The sequence below is a fragment of the Gekko japonicus genome, unplaced genomic scaffold (assembly GCF_001447785.1).
Source record: "Gekko japonicus isolate JY-2015 unplaced genomic scaffold, Gekko_japonicus_V1.1 scaffold123, whole genome shotgun sequence".
NCBI classification, from domain to species: domain Eukaryota; kingdom Metazoa; phylum Chordata; class Lepidosauria; order Squamata; family Gekkonidae; genus Gekko; species Gekko japonicus.
The window spans coordinates 863,203-889,780 of NW_015169176.1; the positions used below are offsets into that span (position 1 = coordinate 863,203).

The 26,578-nt window shown below is 48.5% G+C and overlaps 1 protein-coding gene across 2 annotated transcripts in view; it reads left to right on the plus strand.

Moving 5' to 3' along the window:
• NRP2 (neuropilin 2) overlaps positions 1-26,578 on the plus strand; it is a 292,663-nt gene that overhangs the window by 235,011 nt on the left and 31,074 nt on the right. The window contains exons 15-16 of one of the 2 annotated variants that reach the window (XM_015416008.1): positions 300-344; positions 19,946-22,119. In XM_015416008.1, coding sequence (XP_015271494.1) covers positions 300-344; positions 19,946-20,226 — 326 coding nt within the window. In that variant the 3' untranslated portion in view covers positions 20,227-22,119. Of the gene's footprint in view, positions 1-299; positions 345-19,945; positions 22,120-26,578 lie in introns of those variants that run through there. The other variant, XM_015416007.1, reaches the window with a different exon arrangement.

The window sequence follows — 26,578 nt, forward strand, 5'->3', positions numbered from 1 at the left end:
TGAGTTCCATGTGTTAATCACTCTTTGGGTGAAGAAGTACTACCTTTCATCTGTTCTAGTCCGACTGCGCAGCAATTTCATTGAGTGCCCACGAGTTCTTGTATTGTGAGAAAGGGTGAAAAGTACTTTTCTGATCCCCTTTTAAAACTGCAACCACCCTTAGGGAAAAGCGGCACAGATTGGTTCCTGAGGGTTTGTTTTCCCTGCATGGATCACCCCTAATCTGCAGTCATCCTGGAAGTCTATAGTCTGTTGCCTTGAAATAATCCTAAATTTGATATTTTCCTGTTTGTTTACAGAACCCATCTCAGCTTTTCCTGGCGAGCACACTTTTGGGATTTCAGGTAAAAGTGCATTTATTTTACCAACATTTTTATCGCATGATTTTTTGAAAAAATTAAAAAATTGAATGTGTGCACAAAGAAAGACAAAAAAACTAACAGATTGCTGCTATGCAAGACAAGATTTACCTTCGCAACTCGCTTTATCATCACCAGCAGGTGGCGCTAGACTAGATAAGGTCTGCGAGCGGTGGGGTTAGACGCAGGACAGCCGTCATCCTTTATGGGGCCATTCTGTCATTTAGTAAATCTGCAAGCTTTCAAACCAAACAAGTCTCTATGGCAGTCATACGTATTCAGCTTCGAAATGAGATAAAAATGGATGCGCTTACTGATGCATGTTCAGTGGCTGGCCCACCTGGGTATTCTGCTACTAAAGAGATGGGCAGGGGGGGGGGGATCAATCATTGGCTGACTTCCTGTGCAGCTAGCTGAGCACCTTAGCACTCCACTAGAGGTGGAGAAAGATTTCCGACAAACCCGATAACTTCTCGTCTAGTTTGACAACCCCCTTACTCAGCATCCCCTGTTATCGTTGTATCTCCACGCCTGGTAATGCTCCACCTGTTGAATTCCTGCCCATTACACAGGTGTTAGAAGGCACAGATGCCTTTGCACAAGGGCAGCCTGTGCATAACGCCCAGCCTACTCTGTCGGGTTGTGTGGACTAGAGGGCGACTCTCCCTAGTCTCCCTACACTCCCTAGTGTAGGTCAGCACCCTTGTGCTTCTTGACTCTGTGGATCCACTCTTATGGAACAGAAATGTGGGTATCCTGCATAATGACCTCGGTTTGAGTATGGATCAGGACTAGGGTTGCCAACTCCAGGTTGTGGGATTCCTAGAGTTTTGGGGGCAGAGCCTGGGAGAGCATTGTTCAGGGAGGGTGTTCTGCAGGGATATGATGCCATTAGAATTCACCCACAGAATCTGCCATTTCCTCCATGTACTCTGGAGACCAGTTGTAATTCTGCAGGAGGTCCTGGCCCCACCTGGAGGTTGGCAGCCCAGCTCAGGATCCGACCAGAACTCTTGTCCAGAACGGTGGCTTGGGGAGGATGTATTGCGAGTCGTTCTTTTATTTATTTGCTTGCTTCCTTCATTTATACCCTGCTTTTCTCCCCCATGGGGACCCAAAGCAGCTTCTATCCCTCTCTTCCCTTCCGTTTTATTCTCACAACAACCCTTTAAGGTAGAACAAAGTTAGAGTCCAATGACACCTTCAAGACCAACAAAGTTTTATTCAAGGTGTGAGCCTTTCACGTGTTCACACCTTGAATAAACTATGTTGGCCTTGAAGGTGCCATTGGACTCTAACTTTGTTCTACTGCATCCAATGCTCCCTCTAAGCTGTGGAGTCTTGTGCACAAAAATTCTACTTTGTGCGCTACTGGCATTAAAGTTGTGAGCAGTGTTCCCTCTAACCTGAGTTAGTGTGAGCTAGCTCATAATTTTTTAGCCTCCGGCTCACACATTTTTGCCTTAGCTCAGGAAGAATGGCTCCAGAACAAACTAATTTATGCAGGAGCCAATGCTCCCTCTAAGCTATGTAATCTTGTGAGCAAAAATTCAACTTTGTGAGCCACTGGCATTAAAGTTGTGAGCGAGCGATCTGGCTACTGCATAAATCAGTTTGCTCTGAAGCCATCCTTCCTGAGCTCAGACAAAAATGTGTGAGCCGGAGGCTAAAAAACTGTGAGCTAGCTCACACCAACTCAGCTTAGAGGGAACACTGACCAGCATCAGACCAACAAACCTGTCCACCTTGATCTGCCTTTAAGGTAGTTTAGGCTGATAGGCCCAAGGTCACCCGGCCAGCTTCTGAGGCAGAGTGGGGATTTGAACCTGGGGTCTCCCGGATTCCAGTCCCAGCACTCTAACCTCTGCTCTACACTGGCTTTTGCAGCTTTGGGAGGTACGCAGCATCTACATCCCAAAGTAATAAAATTCAGGGCAACTAATAACAGAGATAAATAGGTACACAGATGAACTCTTCCGCCTTTGCCGCCGTCTGGGGAGGAGCAGTGAAGCTTCAAAGACAGAAGACCGAGGGGATAAACGGCAGCCGCAGAGAGGCCCAGCCCCCAAATCAGCAGCGAATTAGGAGCGCAATGAGGTGGCAAGGATGAATATTTAGTGTGGAGACGGTTTCCTTCGCAGCCCTCCCCCGAGCTAAGTCCCGGGCCTGCCCCGCGTGGGGGGCGCTTAGCCGGGGGCCATGGCTGCCGGCCCAAGCACACCGGCAGGGGAGAAGGGGAGGGAAAGGCTGGGAGCCTGTCACCCTCCGTCGAAGGCTGACATTTAGCGAAAGGGAAGCGAGGTGAAATGGTGCATTTAATAGCTTAATGCCAGCCTGAAATGAAGGAGCTGGGATGCTTCGGGCTGATAAAAAGAAAAAGAAAAAGACCTGTAGAGGGAAACAAAAGGAGAAAGGAATTCACAGATAGCGGCCTCCTCATTATACTTGTTTCTGAGTCAGTGGAGATGGTTTGGGGAGGGGAGGGGGGGTGAGGGCCAGGCACCTCCCATCTGTCTGGAGGGATTTTTCATTTCATTTCCTCATGTAACGCTCGCTCACTGTCTTTTCACCTGCGGGATGGAAAACCCCAACGCGGCAGACGCGAGGAGCACCCGCCTTCCAAAAAGCATCCTGCTTATATCAAATCGCTCCCTTTTTATTTATTATTGGTTCGAGTGTTCTTCCTGGAGCAATCTCTTGAGCTGTTGCTGACGTATTGCTGGCTTTGACTTCCAGAAGAGAGGCTTTTGGGTTTTTCCAGGAGGATGCGGAGGATTTGGAGTCTCGGCGAAAACATAGTTTTCAGGATATTCGGGGGGCTTGCGACGAAGAGCCTGGAATAGCCAAAGGGGGCATTTGAAACAGTCTGCATCGATCTGAAGTTGATGTCACACATTGTCGAGCTACCTAAATTGTGACTGTTTTTATCCTTAATTTTGGCTGGGTCATTTGTAGGATTTATTTATTTCCCTAGTGAAGAGCAGGGGCCGCGGTGGCTCAGAGGTTTAGATGCTGAGCTGCAGACCAGAAGGTCTGTAGTTTGGCAGTTCGAGACCCGAGTGCCACATGATGGAGTGAGCTCCTGTCTCTGGTCCCAGCTCCTTCCAACCTAACAGTTCGAAATAGCAAGTAGATAAATAGGTATCGCTTCGGTGGGAAGATAACAGCGTTCCGTGCACCTCAGCGTTCAGCCATACCGGCCGCATGACCACAGAAACGTCTTTGGACAGTGCTGGCTCTTCGGCTTGGAAATGGCGATGAGCATCCCCCCCCCTCAAGTCGGATTCGACTGGTTTTTGAGCAAGGGAAACCTTTACCTTTACTTAGTGAAGAGCAACCATAAACCTAGGTCCTGAGGGTGACCATGTTTTTGTGAGCATTGCAGCTTGTTGATGTTGCATGGATTTGAAGTTCGCATGGCAGACAACTAGGTAGAACTGGGCTGAAACCCTCTGAAGATTGACAGCAGATAGTCAGGTTGGGCTCTGAGGCGATAATTGCAGCCATTGCAGTAATAATATGGTTGCCTGAATCCCTTCTGGACCTGTTGCCCTCCCTCCTGGGATTCCAAGCCCTTCTGTGTTTACAGTCGTTGTGCCAAGGATAGGTGTACATTCTCTCATTCTTCCTCTCTGCTCATTCTCCATCGGATGCCTTTCTAGCACTTTCACACATGCAGAGGAACGCACTTTCGATCCACTTTGGGTGCACCCTGCAGCTGGATTTTAGTGTGAAACAGCAAAATCCACTTGCAAACAATTTCTAAAGTGCATTGAAAGTGGATTGAAAGCACATTATTCAGCTTGGGTGAAAGTAGGTAATTACTAGAGATGGCTGGGAGAAGCTAGGGATGGACCCGGCAACTAGCTGCAGCCCAGCTGCGCATAATAGGAAGGGCCTAATAATACCGATTCATCTCAGGCTTGCATAGAGAATCCAACTGTTTTATTTCTCAGAGTTTGCATGTGTAGTAGTTGTTGTTTTTATTCAAAAGCGCAAGCGGTTGGCCTAGACCCCCCCCTCCACCACAATTCGATATTATTAATCCAGATAAAGCTTCACCAGACTCTCATTCTAAGAAGAAGAAGAAGAAAAGAGATTGGATTTATACCCCGCCCTTCACTACTCAAAGGAGTCTCAGAGCGGCTTAGAATCTCCTCTCCGTTCCCCTCCCCACAACAGACACCCTGTGAGGTAGGCGGGGCTGAGAGAGCTCTTTGGAGAGAGGATACTGCCAGCAGGGCTGTTGCTAGAGAAGTTCTTGGGAATGAAATCTTGGGCAAGGAGTTCGGTTCAAGGTGCTGGTTTTAACTTTTAAAGCCCTATATGGTCAGGGGCCTGCCTACCTGAGGGACTGCCTCTCCCCATAAGAGCCCCAGAGAGTACTGAGGTCAGGGTCGCAACACCGGTTGACCCTCCCTGGTCCGAAAGAAGCCAGACTAAATACTACCAGAACCAGGGGTTTCTCGGTGGCGGCCCCACACTGGTGGAATGAGCTCCCAGAGAACATCAGGGCCCTGCGGGACCTTTTACAGTTCCGCAGGGCCTGTAAAACGAAGCTCTTTCGCCAGGCGTTCGATTAGGGGCCGCCGCTGAGTGGTGTGCCCTCGAACATCTTCTGGCCGAACTTAGACCATCTCCTGGCTAGAGTCCTTGCTGGTTACTACCCCTAGCTAGGGATTGATTGGATTACCGCCATAGTTGGTACTGTAATTGTTGTTGTTTACTTGTTTTAACTGATATTGTATTTATTAATTGTTTTAACTTTTTGTTATGTTATTTAATCTGTTAGCCGCCTTGAGTCTGCTTGTCAGGCAAGGCGGAGTATAAATACAAACAATAAATAAATAAATAAATACATTAGAATATTATGTTAGGCATGCAGCACCTCTTCTTTCGCCTTCAGTTGGCGAAGACAGTGGAAGGACCAGGGTTTGAGGATTTATTCTGGGGGAGGACCATGGCTCAGCGGGAAAACGCGGACTCTGATCTTGGAGAACCAGGTTTGATTCCCCACTCCTCCACACGCAGCTGCTGGTGTGACCTTGGATCAGTCAAAAGTTCTCTCAGAGCTGTTCTCTCAAGAGCAGTTCTCAGTCAGAGCTCTCTCAGCCCCACCCACCTCACAGGGTGTCTGTCGTGGGGAGGGGAAGGAGATTGTAAACCACTCTGAGACTCCGAGTTAAGGGTGGGGTATAAATCCAATCTCCTCTTTCTCTTCTTCTCCTCCTCCTCCAGGATGCATACATACCTGTTTAAGATATCGTACATCGGTTTGTATTTTTCTCCTCTTCATTTAAATCTTCATTGGGTGCTGCTAATTTTTTTTTTTTTTGCGTGAGGAATTATGCAAGTGAAAGTCGCCAGTTACTTTAGAACAGGGGTCTCCAACCTTTTTTTGAGCCTGCGGGCACCTTTGGAATTCTGACAAAAAGTGTGGTGGGTGCAGCCAAAAAATGGCTTAACTTCAGCCTAGATCTTTGTGCTGTTGGCAATCAGCAACTGCACAGTCAATCAGACCTTCAGTGGCCAATCAGAAGCCTGGTTGGGCAAAAGCTCCACCTGGCCCTGCCCACTTTCTAAAAACCCTTGGTGGGGCAACAGGAAAGGTGTTGGCCGGCATCATGGTGCCTCCTTGCCCTCAGAGATGGGGTGGGGATATGCTCAGGTAACTGAAAGCAGAGTTTGGACACTTCAGCTCAAAGGTAATGTTGAACCAATAAGATGCTGTGGCATGAGGATAGTTTTTTATGAAGCTAGTAAGAGGGGCTTTTTTGGCGGTGGAAAGAGCAGTCAAGTCACAGCTGACTTCTGGTGACCCCCGGTGGGGTTTTCAAGGCAAGAGATGTTCAGGGGTGGTTTGCCCTTGCCTGCCTCCACCTCACGACCCTGGTATTCCTTGGTGGTCTCCCATTCAAACACCAGCCAGGGCTGACCCTGCTTCGCTTCGGAGGTGTGATGAGATGGGGCTATCCTGGGCTATCCAGGTTAACCTGATAGATATCCAGGCACGACTGTATGCCACGTTGGGGGGGGGGGACTTGGAATGATCTATGGGTGATGTTTCACAGATTATGACTGAAAGGCCATGGGGTGATTTTCACAGGCTGTTTCCGTGTCAGAAGAAAATCCCATGAAAACTTAGAATGGGATGACTTCAGACTAAATTTCCCAGTGGCAGAATGGAACTTTTCTCCCTCTCCCTCCACTGCAGCCCACTAATATCCATGAAATGCTCCTCCTAGGGGATAGAAGGCCCCAAAGAATGACATTTGGGGGGGAAATCTGCAGTGGGAAGGGGATAATAATTGCCCATTTAGTCTGGATCTAACCCAATGAGTAGGCTTGTGTTCCCCCTGTACCTTTGAGCCCAATGGGGGAATCTGGCGGCAGGACATCCAGGGCTGTCCCCTACCTCCTCACCTACCCCAGCTGCAGGAGATCCTAAGATTGTCTGGCATCCAGAAGTTCTAGCTAATTTTGGCGTTATGCACCACTTAGGCTGTGGTCAGACGTGCCATTTGGCGCAGTCAAGACGTGCTCCTATTTCATCTGTTGGTATTTGAAACAGAGTCGTTTGATCAGACATCCCAGTATAATCCGTTTTGCTGCAGGCTCAGCCTGTCACTGCGAGATTAGACGGCACAGATGGGCGTGGGTTTCATACTTTTTTGCCTGTTTTTGCACGTGCGCATAAATGAGGGTGCAGTTTTTTGCACATGCGCTTTCCAACTTCCGGAAGTCGCGTTTCTGCTTTGACCACTCACCTTTCCTTCAATGGAGCACTGTGACCCCTTTGGTTCACAGTGAGCCATGGTTGCCTGACACTCCCTTTCCTACTCGTTGTCAAAGCTGGGCCAGAGATGGGGGCCATTATGTGGTTATGCGCATATCGCTAAGTGAACAAAAACAATGGCGCTCAGTCAGGACGGAATGAGCAAACCATCCCAACGGCCTGAGAGAGTGCTTGAGTGAGTAGACTAGGGAACCTTCATCCGTGGCACATCAGCAAGTGTTAGGACCGGACTTTCCCAGGTGTCTTTTTACTCCATTTCAGAGGCAGACCGGGATGGGGTGCCGACAACTGCGGAACCTTTCACAGATCTTGCTGTCTGATCGTGCACTTTAGATCCATCGAGCCTTCGCAGCTGAGTCGGATCTAAACGCATGTCTGACCACAGCCTAAGTGATGAGCTAGACTTGTTTTTAAGGCAAGAGACGTTTCAGAGGTGGTTTGCCCTTGCCTGCCTCCACGTCACGGCCCTGGTATTCCTTGGAGGTCAACCATCCGGATACTAGCCAGGGCTGACCCTGCTTAGCTTCTGAGATCTGATGAGATCGGCCTTGCCTGGCCCATCCAGGTCAGGGACAGGTGGTTAAGATGTGGCTGCCAAGTCACCGATCGAGTTGAGGATATGGTGGGCATATCCAGATTGCATTCTGCCTTCTCCTGGTGGTTTTACGCATTACACGGTTACAAACCCAGGTTTGCGGAGTGCGTGCTTGGTATAGAGCTGTTTGTGATTTCAGATCCCCATTTGCCACTTTCACACTTTCCATATTTAGGTCTGCGTATCTAAAAGAAATCCGAGGGCACAACTGTGTGCTGTGTTGCATGCCGTTCCATGAAACTTTCCCCTTTTATCAGTTAAAGCTGCAGGTGGAATCCAGATGAACTCAAGAGCAGGAGAGAGGGGGAGGGGGGAGGGTGTTCAGTCCCTTTCCTTCCCAGCTGTTCCCCTCCTCAAAGAGTTCTTCCCACAGCTGCTTTTCTCCTTGAAAGCAACAGATACAGCATCTGTATCTTCTAGTTCTTGGAAAGAAATGCAGCTGGGGAAAGCGGCTTTGAGCAAATGATTGGCCAGAAAGGGAAGAGAAGTAATTTCTCCTTCCTCAGCTACCCGTAATCCACTTGAAACCCAGCTGACAAAAAATAAAATAAAATGGAAGAACATGTAACCAATGCTCCCTCTAAGCTGTGGGGTCTTGTGAGCAAAAATTCTATTTGGTGAGCTACTGGCATTAAAGTTGTGAGTGAGCGATTTGGCTGCTGCATAAATTAGTTTGCTCTGGAGCCATCCTTCCTGAGCTAAGAGAAAAACGTGTGAGCCGGAGGCTAAAAAACTGTGGGCTACCTCACACTAACTCAGCTTAGAGGGAACCGTGGTAACAACATAGTTCCACTTCTAGCAGGGCTCATCAAAAACATAATGTATAAAGACTGCAGGGCTTTTTTTCTGGGGGGGATGCACCGGAACCTCTTTGATAAAATTCTTTTTTAAATGTTTAACAGTTCATGAGTTTTCAGTATACAGTTTGAAAACTTCATTTCCCTCTTGAGAATTCCAGCACCTCTTTGTCCAGAAAAAAAGCCCTGGTAAAGAGCATTAAAGTAAAGGAGCTGCGGTGGCTCAAGTGGTTAAGACGCTGAACTGCAAGCTGTGGAAGGTCGGTAGTTCAGCAGTTCGAGACCCGCGTGTGCCGCATGACGGAGTGAGCTCCCGTCTCTAGTTCCAGCTCCTGCCAACCTAGCAGTTTGAAAGCAAGAAATTGCAAGTAGATAAATAGGTACCACTTCAGTGGGAAGGTAACAGCGTTCCGTGCGCCTTGGTGTCTAGTCATGCCGGCCACATAACCACGGAAATGTCTTCGGACAGCGCTGGCTCTTCGGCTTTGAAACGGAGATGAGCACCGCAACCCTAGAGTCGGACTCGACTGGCTTTCGAGCAAGGGAACCTTTACCTTTAAAGAGCATTAGTCTGTGTCACAAGGCGCTCCCAAACCACTGCTAAAAGCTACTGGTGTGCTTCGTGATTAACACTGTCGCTACTGTTAGGTCTTCGATGATGGTCGTTCTACTGCTTTCAGTCCAGGAAGGAGAACCAAAAAGGGTTCTCTCTTTTGGGGGCACCCGAAAGCTTTATTGATTGTATAAATATATTTAGTTATTTGTTATATACAAGGGGGGGATCCATAGGGAACAGGAAATTGCACCCCCTTCCCCCCAGCTCTGGCTTGCCTCTCTCCTTCCCGCCTCCCATTGTTGCTGCCGGTCTCCATCTCCTAGCCCTCCTGAGCATCGTAGCCACTGCTTGGGTCCAGTTTGGTGTAGTGGTTAGGAGAGCGGACTCTAATCTGGGAAAACTGGGCTTGATTCCCCACTCCTCCACGTTCAGCTGATGGTGTGACCTTGGGTCAGTCACAAGTCGCTTCAGAGCTGTTCTCTGAAGAGCCATTCTGGAAAGAGCTCTCTCAGCCCCACATGCCTCAAAGGGTGTCTGTTGTGGGGAGGGGAAGGAAGAGGAGATTGTAAGCCGCTCTGAGACTCCAAGTGAAGGGCGGGGTATAAATCCAGTCTCCTCTTCTTCTTGCCAAACCCTGGCACGTTTTTTAATAACATCTGCACTTGTGCAGGTGATGAGATAAATTAGGAAGGCTGCCCCCAGATTAAGGGTTGTCTTAATGAAGGACTTTTCTGCAAGCCTGCAGTTTCCCCCAGATTTGCAACCCCCTGAATCGTGGCCGGCCTCATTGCATGGATTTGCCTATCTCGGCCGGGGGTGGTGGTGTTGCCATTAGCTATAGTGGGGAAAAACCATGTGAATCATATATTGCAAACGTCAGTCTTTAAGGTGCTGCATGCCTCTCTCTTTTGTTTTGCTGTGGCACGCCACTACCGCTACCTCTTTGGAATACATGAGCAGCAGCTGTCTCGTAATGAATCAAAGCCGCAAGCCATCTCAGCCAGCGCGTCACCCGTGAGTGGCAGCAGCTAGTGAAACTTTCCGAATATGGTTCTTCCCCAGCTCTGCTGCTTGAGGATCTTAGATTGATAATTCCCTCGCCTGGATGCTTGGCCACCGGACACCTACTAAGAGAGAAGGAGGAAAGGCGAGAAAACGCTTAGTGCTGTGATATCGGGGCAAGTGGTCATTATGTCCTGGGAAGGGGGAAGTCTCCCCGACTTAGGATACGAGGCCGGAGTTCCCCGCAGCCGCCCTGCGTGTGCCTCTCTCCAGAGAGTGTCAGATAGCGGAGCTAAGAAAGATATCAGCCGAAGTCCTCGCCAAGCAAATGCCAGGAACAATCAACCGCATGCAGGCAAGAGGGCCCACTGGAGTGACTCAGGATGACAGCTCCTGAAAATATGTATCCCAAAGTTGGTGGTGTCTGCAGTGTCAAATAGTGTTAAGTGGGAAATGCAGCAGCCACTATTTTTAGCAGTACAAATGCAGGGACGTTGATGCAGACTGTTTTACTACGGGCCCCTTCCAGATAGGGGTCAGATCTGCAGCCCCGTCATGGCAGCAATAACAGCAAACGGGGCAGGAATGGGCAGGAACCGTGTCCGCACCAGCGATCCTGCTCTGCTCCCTAACTACCGCAGTCCCTGGTAGTTTGTATTTTGTGTGTGTGTGTGCGCACACGCACCTGGAAGTCATAGCGACCTCTGGTGACTGACTGTGTGTGCGCCTAAAAGTCATGGCGACCTCTGGTGACTGACCCCTACTGGTGTCTTGAAGGATATTCAGAGAGGTGGCTGAATAAAGCCTTCCCCTGTCCTCCCGACTGCTGATATTCCAAGGAGGTCTCCCATCCAAGTACTTGCCAGAGTCGACCCTGCCTAGCTTCCGAGATCTGACCAGATCGGGCTTGCCTGACGTTCCCTGTTATATCAGAGGTTTCCTCCTTTTCATGTAGGGAGAAGTCCCCATGGGGAGGTAGCCACAAATTACATGACAAATTAGAACAACAAAGAACGTTTCGGGTACTGTTTCACAGGGGTACCAACCTCCAGGGGGTGGCTGGAGATCTCCTGGAATTACCACTGGTCTCCAGACTAGCAAGATCAGCTCCCCTGGAGAAAATGGCTGCTTTGGAAAGTGAGCTCTTTGGTGCCCTACTCCGCTGAGGTCCCGTCTCCTCCCCGATCCCCGCCCTCTCCAGATGCCTCCACCCCGCAGGTCTCCAGGAATTTCCCAACCCAGAGCTGGCAACCCTGCTCCTTTACCACCTCTTCCTCAGCATCCTCTGGTATTTCCACACTATAGGAGATGGTGGTGGGCCCAACTGTGTGACAGAAAGCAGGGAAGAGGTGCCCAATTAGGATTGCCAGGTCTCTTCTTACCTGCGGCGAGGGGCTTCCGGCTCCTTTGTGCGTGCGGCACGATGATGTCACTGGTAGTGACATCATCATGCTAGAGGTGTCACACAGTAACACTCCACTCTAGTGTTCAAGGCAAGAACTCTATGGTAACCATAGAGTTTCCCCCCGAATGCTAGAGCGTCGCTGTGCAATGACTCTAGCGTGATGACATCACTACCACTGATGTCATTGTGTCAGTGGTGTCCCTGTGGGATGCTGTTGTTTGGGGATGGGGCTTCCCTCACTGGCCGGTGGTGCATTGGGCCCCCCGAAATAAGGGGATCCCCTGGCCCCATCGGGGGTATGGCAACCCCAGCTCCAATATATCCCCAAAACACAACTGTGGGTGTGATAATAGTTCATCTGAAGCTACTCTAAGTGACATCAACGGTTAGAGCAGATGAAGAAGAAGAGGAGGCGATTGGATTTATACCCTGCCCTTCATTCGGGGTCTCAGAGTGGCTTACAAACTCCTTTCCCTTCCCCTCCCCACAACAGACACCCTTTGAGGTAGGTGGGGCTGAGAGAGCGCTGCCAGGAACTGCTCTTTTTCAAGGACAGCTCTTATCAGAACTATGGCTTGCCCAAGGTCATCCAGCTGGTTGCATGTGGAGGGGTGGAGAATCAAACCCAGTTCTCCCAGATTAGATCCCGCGCACTTAACCACTACGCCAAACTGATTAGTGAGGGTGTCATTCTTGACTTTGCTCCTCAGAGACCTGTGAAAAGATTGTGGCATGATCCACTAACACTGAAGTTCAACAATTTCATTTCACCTTTTGTAGTGATGTCTTGCAGGTCGGGCCCAAACCATTTAAGTGGAAAGAGGCCTGGAACGTACATTCAGAGGAAACAATGGAAAGTGTCTGCACATGTTTGTGAAATTCAGACAAGAAGTGCTCCGGTCCCTAATTCCCTAGGTGATCTCCTAAGCTTGTTTTCATGGAGAAAGGAATGCGGAACAGATTGCATTATAAGCAAAAGATCCCGTACAATTTGTTTTCCACCAGTAGATCTTTGTCACTCCTAGTTCCCTTCACTCCATTCCTCTCTGTGGTGGGAAGTGCCGTCAAGTCGCAGCTGACCAATGGCAACCCTGTAGGGCTTTCAAGACAGGGGCCGTTTAGCGGTGGTTTGCCATTGCCTGCCTCCACACCACAACCCTGGTATTCCTTGGAGGTCTCCCATCCAAATACTAGCCAGGGCCGACCCTGCTTAACTTCCGAGATCTGGCAAGACTAGGCTAGCCTGGGACGTCCAGGTCAGGGCCCGTTCTGTTTTAGGACCCCACCAAAAAAAATGAAAGTATTCCTTTTGTTGTACAGTTTGGTGAGCCAATTTGGTGTAGTGGTAAAGAGCGGCAGGCTTTAATCTGGAGAACCTGGTTTGATTCCCCACTCCTCCACATGCAGCTGCTGGGTGACCTTGGGTCAATTAAAGTTCCCTGAGAGCAGTTCTGTCAAGAGCAGTCCTCAAAAGAGCTCTCTCGGCCCCACCTACCTTCACATGGAGTCTGTTGTGGGGAGAGGAAGGGAAGGAGATTGTAAGCTGTTCTGAGACTCCAAGTGAAGGGCGGGGTATAAATCCAATCTCCTCCTCCTCCTCCTCCTCCTCTTCTGATTCACCATAGATTTTGCTCCGGCCTTTTGTTTTCCTCTTTCAATTCAGTCTGTCAGTCGGAGTCCCGAATGTACACGTGTTCTCCTGGTCTTATAAAACAGTCCACCTTGTTTCATCTTCTCTGACCCCCTCTCCCTGTGCCTGGTAGGATTTGGAGAATAGGGAAACAACATCCTTTCTTAGGGATAGGCAAAGGAAAGCTGTGTGGCCTGTGGGAAAAGGAAAGTCTATACTTTTTATACTTCATGTTGGCCTGACAGGATTAATGGCGTTCTCTTGACTTCAGCCCCACCCTAGTGGCAGATTGCGCTACCTGAGACTACAGGCATTGAAGGGCCACTGAGCTGTCTGGTCTGATGATTGAACAGGTCGTTTGGGGCTTCATTCCTGGGCTGCCTGGGTGGCAAACCAGGGAGCTCAAGTGGAGATATTTACATCGTTTGTCAGGTTCCCCAGCAGTCTGTGCTCGTTTGCCCTCCCAAAGGAGATGGGCAGCTTTATGACTTCGGTGTTGTTTTAGGGGCCTCTTTTGTAAACCTTTCTTCTCAGTGTTTGAAACAGGGCACCATTTCCACTGGAAAATTAAACAGACCTTCTGTTGGGGGAGGTACCTTGTTTGGGTAGGGGCAAAGGGAGAGACCCAGCTAATCAGAAATCCTTTCCGCCCGTGTCTTTTCTCCCGCAAAGACATCAGGGGCCTCTCCTCCTGAGACACACCGGGGCACGTCACAGTTAGAGCTGGCCTAGATTTGCCACCTGGGAAATATCCATGGCTCTTACTCATAGGCAAACGGATTGCCATTTTTGAGGATAGATCCAGTCGGTCAGCCGTGTCGGTCTGAAGCAGTACAACAAATGTAGAGTCCAGTGGCACCTTTAAGACCAACGAAGGTATTGCCTGCACATGGAAGCTCATACCTTGAATAAACCTTTGTTGGTCTTAAAGGTGCCACTGGACTCTAAATCTGTTGTGTGCCATTTTTGAGGCCATTTTTGTTGGTTGGGCTAGTGACCCTGGGGGAATGTTTGCCTTCTCCCATAGAGCGTGGAGCAGCCTGAATAGCCCAGACTAGTCCAAGCTTGTTAGCGTTTGGAAGCTAAGCAGGGTTGGTCGTGTTTAGTATTTGGATGGGAGACCCCCCCCCCCCAAAGGAGGTCCAGGGTAGCTATGGAGTGGCAGGCAATGGCAAACCACCTCTGCTTATCTCTTGCCTCGAAAACCCTATCAGGTCGCCATAATTCAGCTGACGACATTTAAGTATTATTTATTATTTTGGAGCATGGTTTGACTCTGGAGCTGTCTGGTTTGCAGGCCCACTCTAAGTTCTGTACACCATGGGCCCAGTTTGATAGGCCAAATCTAAAAGCCCTTCCATGGAAAGTATGGGGACTGGTCTTAGGTGGCTAAAGACTGAAGTCTTCTCGGATTTCCAATAGAAACACAGACTGAATTTCTTGTCCACGCCTTGGGACCTGAACTGTGCTAGCTACACAAGTACAGCCGCGGTCCTCCTTTTCTGTGTGCCCCAAATGAGAACGTTCAAGCAGTTTGGGGTGTGAGAGAGAGAGAGACAGAGAGGCGGAGACAGAGAAAGCGGATTCTGTGAACTTCGGCAGATCACGAGAGGGAGGGCAGGAAGAGCTGCCTCAGTGCTTAGTTCTTGTGGCCCTTTTTTACATGCCCAGGGAAATGCTGATTGCCACTTTGGGGTCAGGAAGCAATCCTGGAGGTTTTTTTGTCATTTTCTGGGCATGGAACAGCGGTCACCGCGGGTGTGGAGGGGGAGGTGTTTGTGAATCTCCTGCATTGTGCAGGGGGTTGGACTAGATGACCCTGGAGGTCCCTTCCCACTCTGTGATTCTGTGATTCTAAAGCAAACTCGTATGAGGGAAACGGAGGCTCTGCCTGTGCTCCGCCTCACAGCTTCTCAAACTACTGAGCAGGAGGAGATAACATTCCTCTTCCTAATTCCGTAGGTTGATAGAGTTGCCAACTCCAGTTTGAGAAATTCCTGGATATTTGGGCATGGTGCCTTGGAAGTCAGGGTTTGGGGAGAGGAGAGATGCCATGGAGCCTGTCCTCTGAAGCTGCCGTTTCCTCCAAGGGAACTGCAGTCTGGAGATCAACTGTCGCTCTGGGAGAACTCTCCAGGCCACACCTTATAAGGTTGGCAACCTTGACTGAAGAATGAAGGTAGGCAGCAGCAGAACCCCGTCACCCTCCTAAATATTGTTGAGGGTGCGGGGGAGTCTGCAAGCTGATATCTCCTCTAGAGAATCTTAACCTCCCAAGCTCTCTAGTTATGCCTGCAACAGGCCGAGAGCACACTTTGCCGCGCACGTTTCTCATTCTGGTTCATTCCGCCCCTGCCGCGGAGGGGTCATCTCTGGCGGAGGGCGAGAAGAAAGGTCACCTTCCCATTACCCTTTCCGGCATACGGCCCCCTCGGTGGAGGAGAGAGGTCACTTTGCTGATGGCCGTGGTGGCGCAGGTGAGGAAGGGATTGTAGGTTTTGTGCCTCAATCGGAATCTTCCGCGCGTCTCCTTTACAAATGCCGGCACGGCTGCCGGTTTTCTGTCCCTAGAAGAGCTCGTGCTCTAGATGCTGTTGTAAACTTCACTTTGCACCCCGGCGTGTGTGTGTGTGTGTTTGTTTGTGTGGTGCGTATGTGTCGGGGGAGCACCTGAAGCAGTTGTGCAGCGCGGGCAGACAACAGCCAGACGAAAGGGAATGCATAGAAGCCAACCTCCGTGTGTCTGAAGAAGGGTAGTTCAGCAGTCTTGTGACGGGGTGTGTGTGTGTTAAACTTCCCCTGCTGTGTTTCTAGCCATGTCTGATCCCTCTCTGTTGCGTCCTCCCTTTGGAATCTTCTCGGCACCTCAGGAAAAACACACCGCTTTGGTTGCCAAGCAGCAGTAGTTGCCTCTGAGCCGAACAGCAAACGGACACCAGCTTACAGGAGCCTAGAAATTATTGACTCGAGGAAACGGTCCGTTTTGCATGTACCCTGCATGACAAGTGTGGAGCAAGGGATGAGGGTGGGGAGGCTGGTCTTCCCCACCCCCCACCCACTCACAGAGGACAACCTGGCAGGCGGAAGTTAATTAGCTTGTGGGGCAGAGCAGCTGCTGAGCCAAGTTAAACCTAATGTGAGTAGGCCTGCCCTGGCGTGCCCAGTCCTTGGAGAAGTGTTCTCACTGGGTCGGGGGAAACCGTACATGTCAGCTCTCCTTCACCCATGGGTCTGTGCCATACATGTGTATGGGGAGGAACTGAAACAGTGGCTTCTCTATGGAACAGCAATGGGTGTTTCCCAGCTACCAGGGTAGCCTCACAATAACAAATCCTCTCAGGCAAAAGATAACTTATGAAGCAGCCCGGAATCCTTAGGGCTTTATCAATAGGTCAGTGTCAAGAGGGAGTAGGGTAAGGTTACCAGCCATGAGGTGGGGCCTGGAAATTTCCCAGAATTACAACTGATCTCTGACAGTTCCCTGGAGAAAATGGCTGCTTTGGAAGGTTTACTCTGTGGCATGATATCCTGTTGAGGATTATATCCTGTTGAGGAGAAAATGGCTGCTTTGGAAGGTGTACTCTGTGGCATGATATCCTGTTGAGGAGCCCTCCCCTCCTGAAACCCTCCCCTCCCCTGGCTCCACTCCCAAAATCTCCAGAATGGCATCCCTAATTGGGAGCCATGTTTGTTTGTTCACATGGCTGCCATATTTGCATATAAAATGGTGTGGGAGGGTGCAGAATGCTGTTTTACCATGAAAGACACGCAAGGGGAGCCGAACCCTCCCCTACTTTATGTTACTGGTCTCTTTCACGTCAGGCTCTTTTCGTTCAAGAAATGAATGAGGCTGGGAGAAAAGTACCTAAAACTTTAGGTTACTGGGATGTAGGAAAGGGGAGAGAGTTGAATATCCTTCACCCGCACAACCATTTTGAGGTAAAAATTTGCCCACGCCACCATGACAACCACCACTTTACCTGAGAATAGGGCAGAAGTATCAATAACAAAGATGGCTACCTTCTCACATCTGTTTTGGCCTTCACATACAACTTCGGTCAAGGCTGGCTCTTGGTAATAGGACAACAGAAGTGTGGAGTCCCATTTATCACACAATCCACAGTGTCAGATCACAAGCCTAGTTAGCCACAAATGTAAAATCCATTTCATAGAACCTCCCGTTGGCTTTTCCTGTGAAGGCTTCATTTCACCCCTCACAGACTCAACTGCAGAAAGTGAAGAGGAAGAGAAATCAAGGCCATCTTCTCCCCCCCCCCCCCCCGCCCCAGCACTAAAGTCATGTATTTTGGAAAGCTGTCTCTGGGACGCCAGCATAAGTGGAAATAAATTTCCCAGAGTGTATCCAAAGTTATTTATGATCCCTTATTTCCCAGTGCTGAGTCTGAGAGGTCCAAATGGTGTACAAAGCCCTCTGCTTTCAGTAGGGAAGGGACACTTATGTAGAAAGTAAACAAGAAGTTCTCACCATCTGTTGTAAGATAGTCTGGACATGTTTGTGGACTGGCAAAAGAACTCTTTTCATCTGTGCATGCAGAAAATGCACACGAAAAGAGTCCTGACCTGACCTTTCTCTAAAGTATGGCTGCCTTCCCCGAATGATAAATTAGAACCTCAAACTATAATTGGTTTAATTCATATATTAATTAGCTGAACTGGTTGTTGATCAATCCATGAAGGAAATGGTAGTGAGTTGGGCCACCAACTCAAGGGCAGACGTGTTTTCTTTTTCTTTTCTTTTTTTTAGATTAGTTTGTTTTTGCAAACAAAAATGAAAAAGAAAAAAAATCACATGTCGGCTATTTGACCAATGGTAGTTTTATTTCATAATTCGCAGGTTATTTTGCACATCCTTCAGTAGCTTTTTAAAAAAAAACAAAAATGGTGGTTGGTGATATTCAGATCCGTTTAATAACATTACTTGGTGTTGAATCAACTAACGAAAACTGTGGCTGACAACCCCCCCCTGTTATGCCTTATAGCTTGCTCTGCTTAAACGTGGGCATAGAAAAGCACGAAATGGATAGGAGAACAGCAACTTGGAGTAGGGCTGCCAAGTCCCCCCGGGGGGGCGGAACCCCGCCCCAGCGTGCACGTCACAGGGAAGTGACGTTATGACGCCGGGCACGCTGGGGGCGGGGCCACGGCCATACAAGGGAAAACTCTATGGTTTTCCCTTGTATGGTCGTGGCCCCAGCCCCAGCGTGCCCGGCGTCATAACGTCACTTCCCTGTGACGTGCATGCGGCGCGCGCGCCGGGATCCGCACAGGAGTCCCCCGCCGGCAAGGTAAGTGCCACTTGGCAACCCTAACTTAGAGGCCAATAAGATTTTCGGGGTGTAGCTTTTGAGTCTCAGATCCGACGTCAGATCTGACCAAGGGAGCTTGGGACACTCGAAAGCTCATACCCCGAAAATATTGCTGGTCTCCAAGATGCTGCGGGACTCTCATCTAGCTACTCTACTGAAGACCAACATGGCCTCCCTCTGAAACTGTGGACAGGAAAGTGATTCTAAATCACAATAACAAAGCCTGAATTGGTGACTTGCAATAACTGGGTGCAAAGTTGTCGGGGCTCTCAAATACACTGAGTCATGTTAGTCTATAATACGGTTGGCAGCTCTGGATTGGGAAATACCTGGAGATTTTGGGGGTGGAGCTTGGGGAGGGCGGGGCTTGGTGGTTGGAGGGAGAGCCAGTTTGGTGTAGTGGTTAAGTGCGCGGAATCTAATCTGGGAGAACCGGGTTTGTTTCCCCACTCCTCCACTTGCACCTGCTGGATGACCTTGGGCAAGCCATAGTTCTGATAAGAGCAGTCCTTGAAAAAGAGCAGTTCCTGTCAGCGCTCTCTCAGCCCCACATACCTCACAGGGTGTCTGTTGTGGGGAGGGGAAGGGAAAGGAGTTTGTAAGCCGCTCTGAGACTCCCTTGGGTAGTGAAGGGTGGGGTATAAATCCAATCTCCTCCTCCTCTCCACCTTAGCGGGATATAAAGCCATAGAATCCAACCTCCAAAGCAGCTGTTTTCTCCAGGGGAACTGATCTCTGTCATCTGGAGATCAAGTTGTCATCTGCAGATGAGTTGTGATAGCAGGAGACCACCCAGTGCTACCTGGAGGTTGGCAACCTTAGCCTGTTAAGGCGTGGCAGAATCATGACAAGAGTTTGATCTGTTGGCCTGTTCTGTTCAGAGGATCCAATTGGGTGGGGTGGGTGTGGGGGACAGGGAGTGCTAGACTCTCTCTAGGTCTCTGCATGGTGGCCTGCAGAAAAGAAAGAGTTTTGCTTGCCAACTTTTCTGTTCCGCTTCCCTTTCCCCTTAGGAATGCAAGCATGTTTTCCTCCCTGGTTTCTTTTCCACGATCCTGTCACAACCTCCCTCGTACTTTGCAATTAAACCTCTTGTCACTTGTTTTAAAGAATGTGATGTGTTTTGTCATCGCTTGACAAACAAGTGCCACGCCGAAACGAGACTGGGCTGATTAAGGGGAGGGAGCGGCGCAGGAGGGGCTGCTCTTACCAAATATAATGGCTATGAACAACATTTACATCCCTCTCCCCCCCCACATCCCACCCCGCCTAATTAATGAATTGCTTTAATTTGCCTGCTTGTCAAAAATCCAAATTGCCGTTCCACCCAGAGAGAAAGCTCGGTCACACTGACTTTGCCGAAGCCGCTTAAAACTCTCGAAAGCATGCGCGTGTGCGTGTATGTGTATGTGTGTGTATTTTCTTTATGTTAGCCTGCATGCCTCCCACCTAGCAACATTCTTCTGTCTCTCCCCTAGGGGGCACCCTTCTGCCAGGGAGCGAGCCCACAGTGGACACGGTGTCAGTGCAGCCCATTCCAGCCTACTGGTATTACGTTATGGCCGCCGGAGGTGCTGTTCTGGTGTTGGTCTCCGTCGCGCTGGCCCTGGTGCTCCACTACCACCGGTTCCGCTATGCGGCCAAGAAGAGCGATCACTCCATCACCTACAAAACTGCCCACTATGCCAACGGGGCGCCTTTGGCAGTGGAGCCCACCTTAACGATAAAACTAGAACGAGACCGCAGCTCGCACTGCTGAGAGTCGGAGCAGAAAACACAACAGACAAAATTTCTAAGACTTCAAAATACGTTGCCTCAATTTTTGCACTTTTTTCTCCTGACCCAGCATATATGTGAACTCTAGACATCTCTTCCCCCCCACCCCTGACCCTGTTGTTCTTTTACAAAACTCTTAACTATAATGCTGCATCTTGGATCGCCAGAAGAGACTCTTTGAAAGTGAATGCTCCTTTATTATTACTATTATTATTATTATTTTTCAAAGACTTATTTTTCCCCCCCAAAGTGGACAACTTGCAAGAAAATAGCAAGTCAGGAGGGGTATGCAAGAGTATATGTGTGCGTGCTTGTATATCTTTATCTATATATCTGTATGTAAGTGTGCATGTGTGGGTAACATCAGCTGAATGGCTATTCAAAAAGGTCCTTTGGAACTCGGTCGTACGGCTCCAACTTTCACAAGGCGTGCTTTTTTCCTCCCCTGCCTCGTGGGAAGACCTGGGAATACCTTTCTGGTGATGAATACCCCGATTTGTTTACTTGGAGAAGCGAACGATGCTTTTTGTTGCCTTATCTAGCTTTGGCTGGGTTTAGTCGGTATCGGCATGTATCCCGCCACTCTACCGAGCAACGTTTGAAGCCTTCCTCCAGCCCAAGGGGTCTTCATCCAGCTTTAGTGGCACTTTCTTTCTCCGATGGAATTGCTGCTTTGGCTGTCTGAAGGCTCCTTTGGCTGGAGAAACCTCCTCCAGCCTAAGGTAGGGTACATACCGATATCCTTACGAATGTCAGTGGGTTCATACTGGTGAAAAAGGAGAGGCTGTGCCAAAGGAAAATAAGAAATGGCATGTAAAAAAAAAAAAAGCCACAAGGGAGGATTAGAGGAGCCAAAAAAATTTTCTCCCCTAGGCATCACAAAAAACATAGCCATCGTTTTGGTAGTGGAATAAATCCCTCAAAAAAACAAAACACCAACCAAATCTTTGTCAAGTTGCCTTATAAAAGAAGAGTTCTTAACAAATGTTCCTTTTCTCTGTTCAACCCAGCCTTAGAGTAACGAGTAGACATTATTTGGTCAAAGGTTTAGAAAACACTGTAGCTCCATGCCTCTGAAGTTTAATGGTGCTTTCACACACACTGAATAATGCACTTTAGACCCGCTCCCAGCACACACTGCAACTGGATTTTACTATGCAAAACTGCAAAAAATCCACTTGCAAACAATTGCTAAAGTGCATCACAATTGGCTTGAAAGTGCATTTTCAGCCTGTGTGAAAGCGCTTTTCGTTTAACCGTGTGAGTAAACCTCACTCTTAGCGATGCCTTCTTTCCTTTCTGTTATTTGTGAGAAAGAGGAAATTCCTTCCTTGGATTTCTACCGGTAATTTGTCAGAGGCAAAGAACACTTTCCTCTTTGTTCTTCTCTCTCCAAGTTGACACGAATGTCTGACCGGCACACTTTATATTTGTGGTCATGTCGCTTCTTATGTCGTTGGTAATGACATCTATCAACCAAAGCCCCAAGAATTGGGCTTGCTAAAAATCCAGATATCTCTGCATCTTTTTAGCGAAGGAGGCATAATGGAGTCCGCGATAAGCCTCCCATCTATTGATTTGCTCTGAAGTAATGCAATGGAAATGCCTTGTATAGATTAGCCAGGGATAACACACAAAGGCGGCTGGAATGGTTCAATCAGATATACTTTTCAGGCCGCTGAATGTGATTTTCCAGTGTTGTTTGCTTCTGCTTCTTCTTCAAAAAAAAGCCCCCATCATGACCAGTTGTTCTACCCTTTTTTAAATCTCTAGCGACCCTTTGTCCCTCATGAAAAACAAAAGCTAAGGAAGTCACAGTAGTACTGTTACACTAAAGGGTAAAAAACCCAGGAGTTCTTTCCATCAGGGGCTTTCTCTTGCCCAAGTTCTGCTGAAATCAATGGGGCTTGTACAAAAATGTCAGGTGGGACAAGCTCCCGTGGAAGCAGAAACCCAAGGATGCGGTTTGTGAGTAACTTTCACAGTAAATCGGCTTGCCTCTGTTTCATCTTGTGTTTCCAGTTACGGAGGACATAGGGCAAGGTATACTTCAGTGCTTAGTCTTACAGTAGCTCTTGCGCAATAGGTTGGATCCAGTGGGACCCCTCCGTTTCCCCTTCATGAGTCCCCCAGAAGCAGTGTTTTAGGAGGCATTTCAGGTTGCTCTAATTATTTCAGCATGGACTCTAATCTGAGAGAACCGGGTTTGATTCCCCACTCCTCCACATGAAGCTGCTGGGTGACCTTGGGTCCGTCACAGTTCTCTCAGAGCTGTTCTCTCAAGAGCAGTTCTCTCAGAGCTCTCTCACCCCCAACTACCTCACTGGGTGTCTGTTGTGGGGAGGGGAAGGGATTGTAAGCTGCTCCGAGACTCCTTCGGGTAGTGAAGGGCGGGGTATAATTCCAAACTCCTCCCCCTCCTCCGCCTCTTCTTCTTCTTCTCCTCGTTCTTCTTCTCCTCCTCCTTCTTCTCCTGCTTTTTTTTCTTTTACTATGGAAGAGGTGAGGTGGGGAAGTTGTGCTTCCATGCGCAGGTGTTTTTTTTTTTTACTGGATCCAACCCAGACTCTTGTCCAAACAGAGCTGAGTAAAACATCTTTACTCCTATTGCGTTGTGGGGTCCAACTCAGTGGTACACCCCCACCCACACACACACAATCGCCATTGAGTTAATTGTGTGAGCTAAACTTCTGGTGGAAGGAATCCGACTTATACATAGGGTCAGCATGTGACATGAAAGAAACTGGAGGTCCTTGGCTAGTTCCCCAAAGGGACATATTGTCCGGGGACATCTGTCCCGTTCCCTCCACCCCGTGTTATTCAGGTAGCATGCTCTAGTGCATGTGGGAAATTTTAATTCGCCAAGGTGCTTGCTTAAGCCGAGTTAATGCCGCACAGTGCTGTTCAGTCAAGAAACTGTTCTTTTAAAGTGCAGAGTGCATACGAAACAAAATGAGCGTGTGTGTGTGTGTGTGTGTGTGTGCTGATAAACTGCATCTAGAAAGATGGGGTACAGGAGAATGAAGCAGTCGCCCATCTTGTTTCACAACATGGGGGGAGGGAAGGAGATTTTTTTTTTCTTTTTAGCAAGGTGGCTTTGTTCTATGCCAGGAGGTCATCAGGAAGTCAACTCTTAAAATGTGCTTTGTGGGTCCCGGGAAAGCTGTTTCCGGGGATGGAGATAATCTGTCTGCAAGCATCTTAATTTCTGTGATGCTAGTCCTCATGATAGGAAGACCCCCCCCCCAAAGTGAAAAAGAATCACAGGTAACGATGAACCTGATTCCCTTCACTGGGTTTCCCCACCACTGCCTCCCTCAGCAGTTATTTGTAAATACGGCCACTGAATATTTCAGATTTTGCCTTGCGTTAATTATGCTCAGTCTGGGTGTATTCAACCTTTGATCCTGTTTTTAGAAATTCGCCAAAGACTGCCGTTTGCCCACCCACCACCCGTTTTTACTGCCACCTTTCACCCCCCCCTTACAACTGTGACATCATCAGCATCGCCCAGTTGCCTGTGTGTGAAAATATCTTGTGGAATTTTGAAACTCTTGACGATGTATTGTGTGGAATGTAATAAAATGATGATATTTTTATACATATATCTGGTTGTTTTTTTCCTTGTCCCTTTTGGATTATGAGAATAGGAGTTATCTGGAGGAGAAAATGTATTTCCAAATTCGCTAAAAAAAAACACCCTAGCATTCTTTCATGGGGCAGGATGCCTTGAGTACATGGCGTAGGTGGGGCAGGGGTTGAGATCCAGAAACCCGCTTGGAGAAACCAAGCCGCTCAAGCTTTCTCCATTTTATCCCAAACTTGGCTAAAATTATTCTGTGGAAATGGAAACACAGACATGCAAGACAGGAAGCCAGTTGATGGCTAAGCGTATTTTGGAAGGGGTTTACGGTGCCATCTTAATAATGTTTTCTGTGGCATAAGCCCCATAAGCTGCGGTGGCTCAAGTGGTTAAGACGCTGAACTGTAGGCTGTGGAAGGTCAGTAGTTCAGCGGTTCAAGACCCGGGTGCCGCAAGACAGGGTGAGCTCCTGTTTCTAGTTCCAGCTCCTGCCAACCTAGCAGTTTGAAAGCAAGAAATTGCAAGTAGATAAATAGGGACCACTTTGGTGGGAAGGTAACAGCGTTCCGTGCGCCTTGGTGTTTAGTCATGCCGGCCACATGACCACGGAAATGTCTTCGGACAGCGCTGGCTCTTCGGCTTTGAAACGGAGATGAGCACCGCAACCCTAGAGTCGGACTCGACTGGCTTTCGAGCAAGGGAACCTTTACCTTTACCTTTAAGCCCCATTCAGTACACTGGTATAGGATTCTCAGGGGACCTGCTTAGAATTGCTCTCTTTGTATACGTGTGTGCGTGCACGCACAAGCACTGATTGGTTTTAACGTACTGATGAATTTCAGCTGACTGTATGAAACAGTTGTACTAAGGGTCACTTTGGGGTCCACGAGGGCCCCAAAACAGTGGTAGAAATACTAGAATAAACATTATCTTTCTTTTTTTTTAATTCACAATTTATTAATTTCTGTAGTGAACAATAACACAGAATATTAATCTTATTTTCCAACAACCTATTATATTATTCATCCCGGAACTTATTTATAATAGGAAGTGTTCTCAAACTAATCGACTAACTCCTGTTGTACCTAATTACTAAACAAGAATCACTTCCTATTCTGAATCCTGTTATCTTATACCACCCATTAAATGTAGTTCCATTCAGTTTCCGAAGTTCTTTTTCCATGTCCGCATTAGTTACTATACATATATCTACATACTAACTTACATTGGACTTTCTTCAGTTTACTGTTTACTATAACATACTTCCAATTTACTTTATTCTTTATGTTATTTACTTTACTTTATTTACTTTATTCACGCAGACCACCGCTTTATCCCCTGTGCAGTTCCTGAGAGTCGATTGATTGCCTCTGCTGGGGGGACAGGGGACTCAGGGCTGTGGCAGAAGGGGGGGAGCAGAGTTACAGAGGGTATTGGAGGGGCCCTCAGTACGGCAACTGTGCAAGCTTCATTTGCACCAGGGATTGCAAAAAAAAACCCCACCCCCTCAATGGTTTTCTTTTAAGGCTGCTGAAATACGACAGGACATTAATAAGAGCATCTGTGACCACGTATAGAGTATTTCCCCTTCACTTCCTAGTAATCGAGGCCAGCCCTCCACTTCTGGAATGGGAGCGGTAGGAAGGGCTTCCAAGTCCCAGGCTAGGGTGGGTCTGAGTCCCGGATCCTCTCGTTTCAGAAATCTGCGTCCTGCCTGTTTGTATTGGTCCTGTTCTGCCGACTAATCCCATTAATGCAGAAGGTTTGGGTTTTAATTGCCGCTCCCCCCTGCCCCTTCCCCGGTTTTCCTTTTCTGTCACTGCTTGTTAGGGATGTAATCATCTCGATCAGCTTGGCCAACTCATATGATTCGTTTGGGATTTTGCTAGAGTGTTCTGCTGCTGATTGTGATTATACCAGAGGTCTCAGGGGGCAGACCCAGGAGGCGAGCCACGGCATTTCAGAACGTCCCAAAGGATTCTGGATAGCTCCGCTATAGCAAAACAAAGGGAAGGGCTGTCGTTCAAAAAGCACATTCCGGGAAAAAACCTTCCCTCATTAGGGAGGGTATCTGGTCAGCTTGCCCAGTAGATAGATGCTTTTGAAAAATTAGCTTAGCCTCAGTGCTATTTCCATAAATTTGAAGGAACTTACATGCCAGATACATGGTGTCGTTTTGATTTTTAAGAAACTTTTATTTTATTTTATCATGGCTGCGGGGGGGATGATTCTCAAGGGGGGGGGGTTGCGCATCCCTGTTCAAAGCATGAAGGGTCCTTCTTTTAGGGTAGGTGGTTGGAATCGATACATTTCAGACACGGCCCAGGAGCCGCCCCTCCCCCCTTTCATTCTGTGCTCAAAACGGATTACGATGGTGTAGCTCGTTGCAATAATCTGTAATTAAAATGGTATTTGTCTAAGACTGTGAACTGGTTATTGAATCGATCATACGTTTCTTTTTTTTAATTGTCAGTAAATTAACGCAAACGTACTTGTTTCAAAGCAGGTAGAATTTTACAGATTTGAGGAACTTCTCCATAGAGGTTCTTTCGAAAAGAAGAAGGGGGAGGGGGTGTTAGATAATCAGAAGCTTCAGTCCCACCTTGGGTTGCTGGTTCCCCCTGGCCCACTGGCTGGGCATGGCGAGGTAGGGTTGCCAGGTAGAGGTTGGGAAACTCCCAGAGATTTGGGGGTGGAGCCTGGGGAGTGCAGGGATCTCAGTGGGATCACAATGCCATGGAGTTTACCCTAG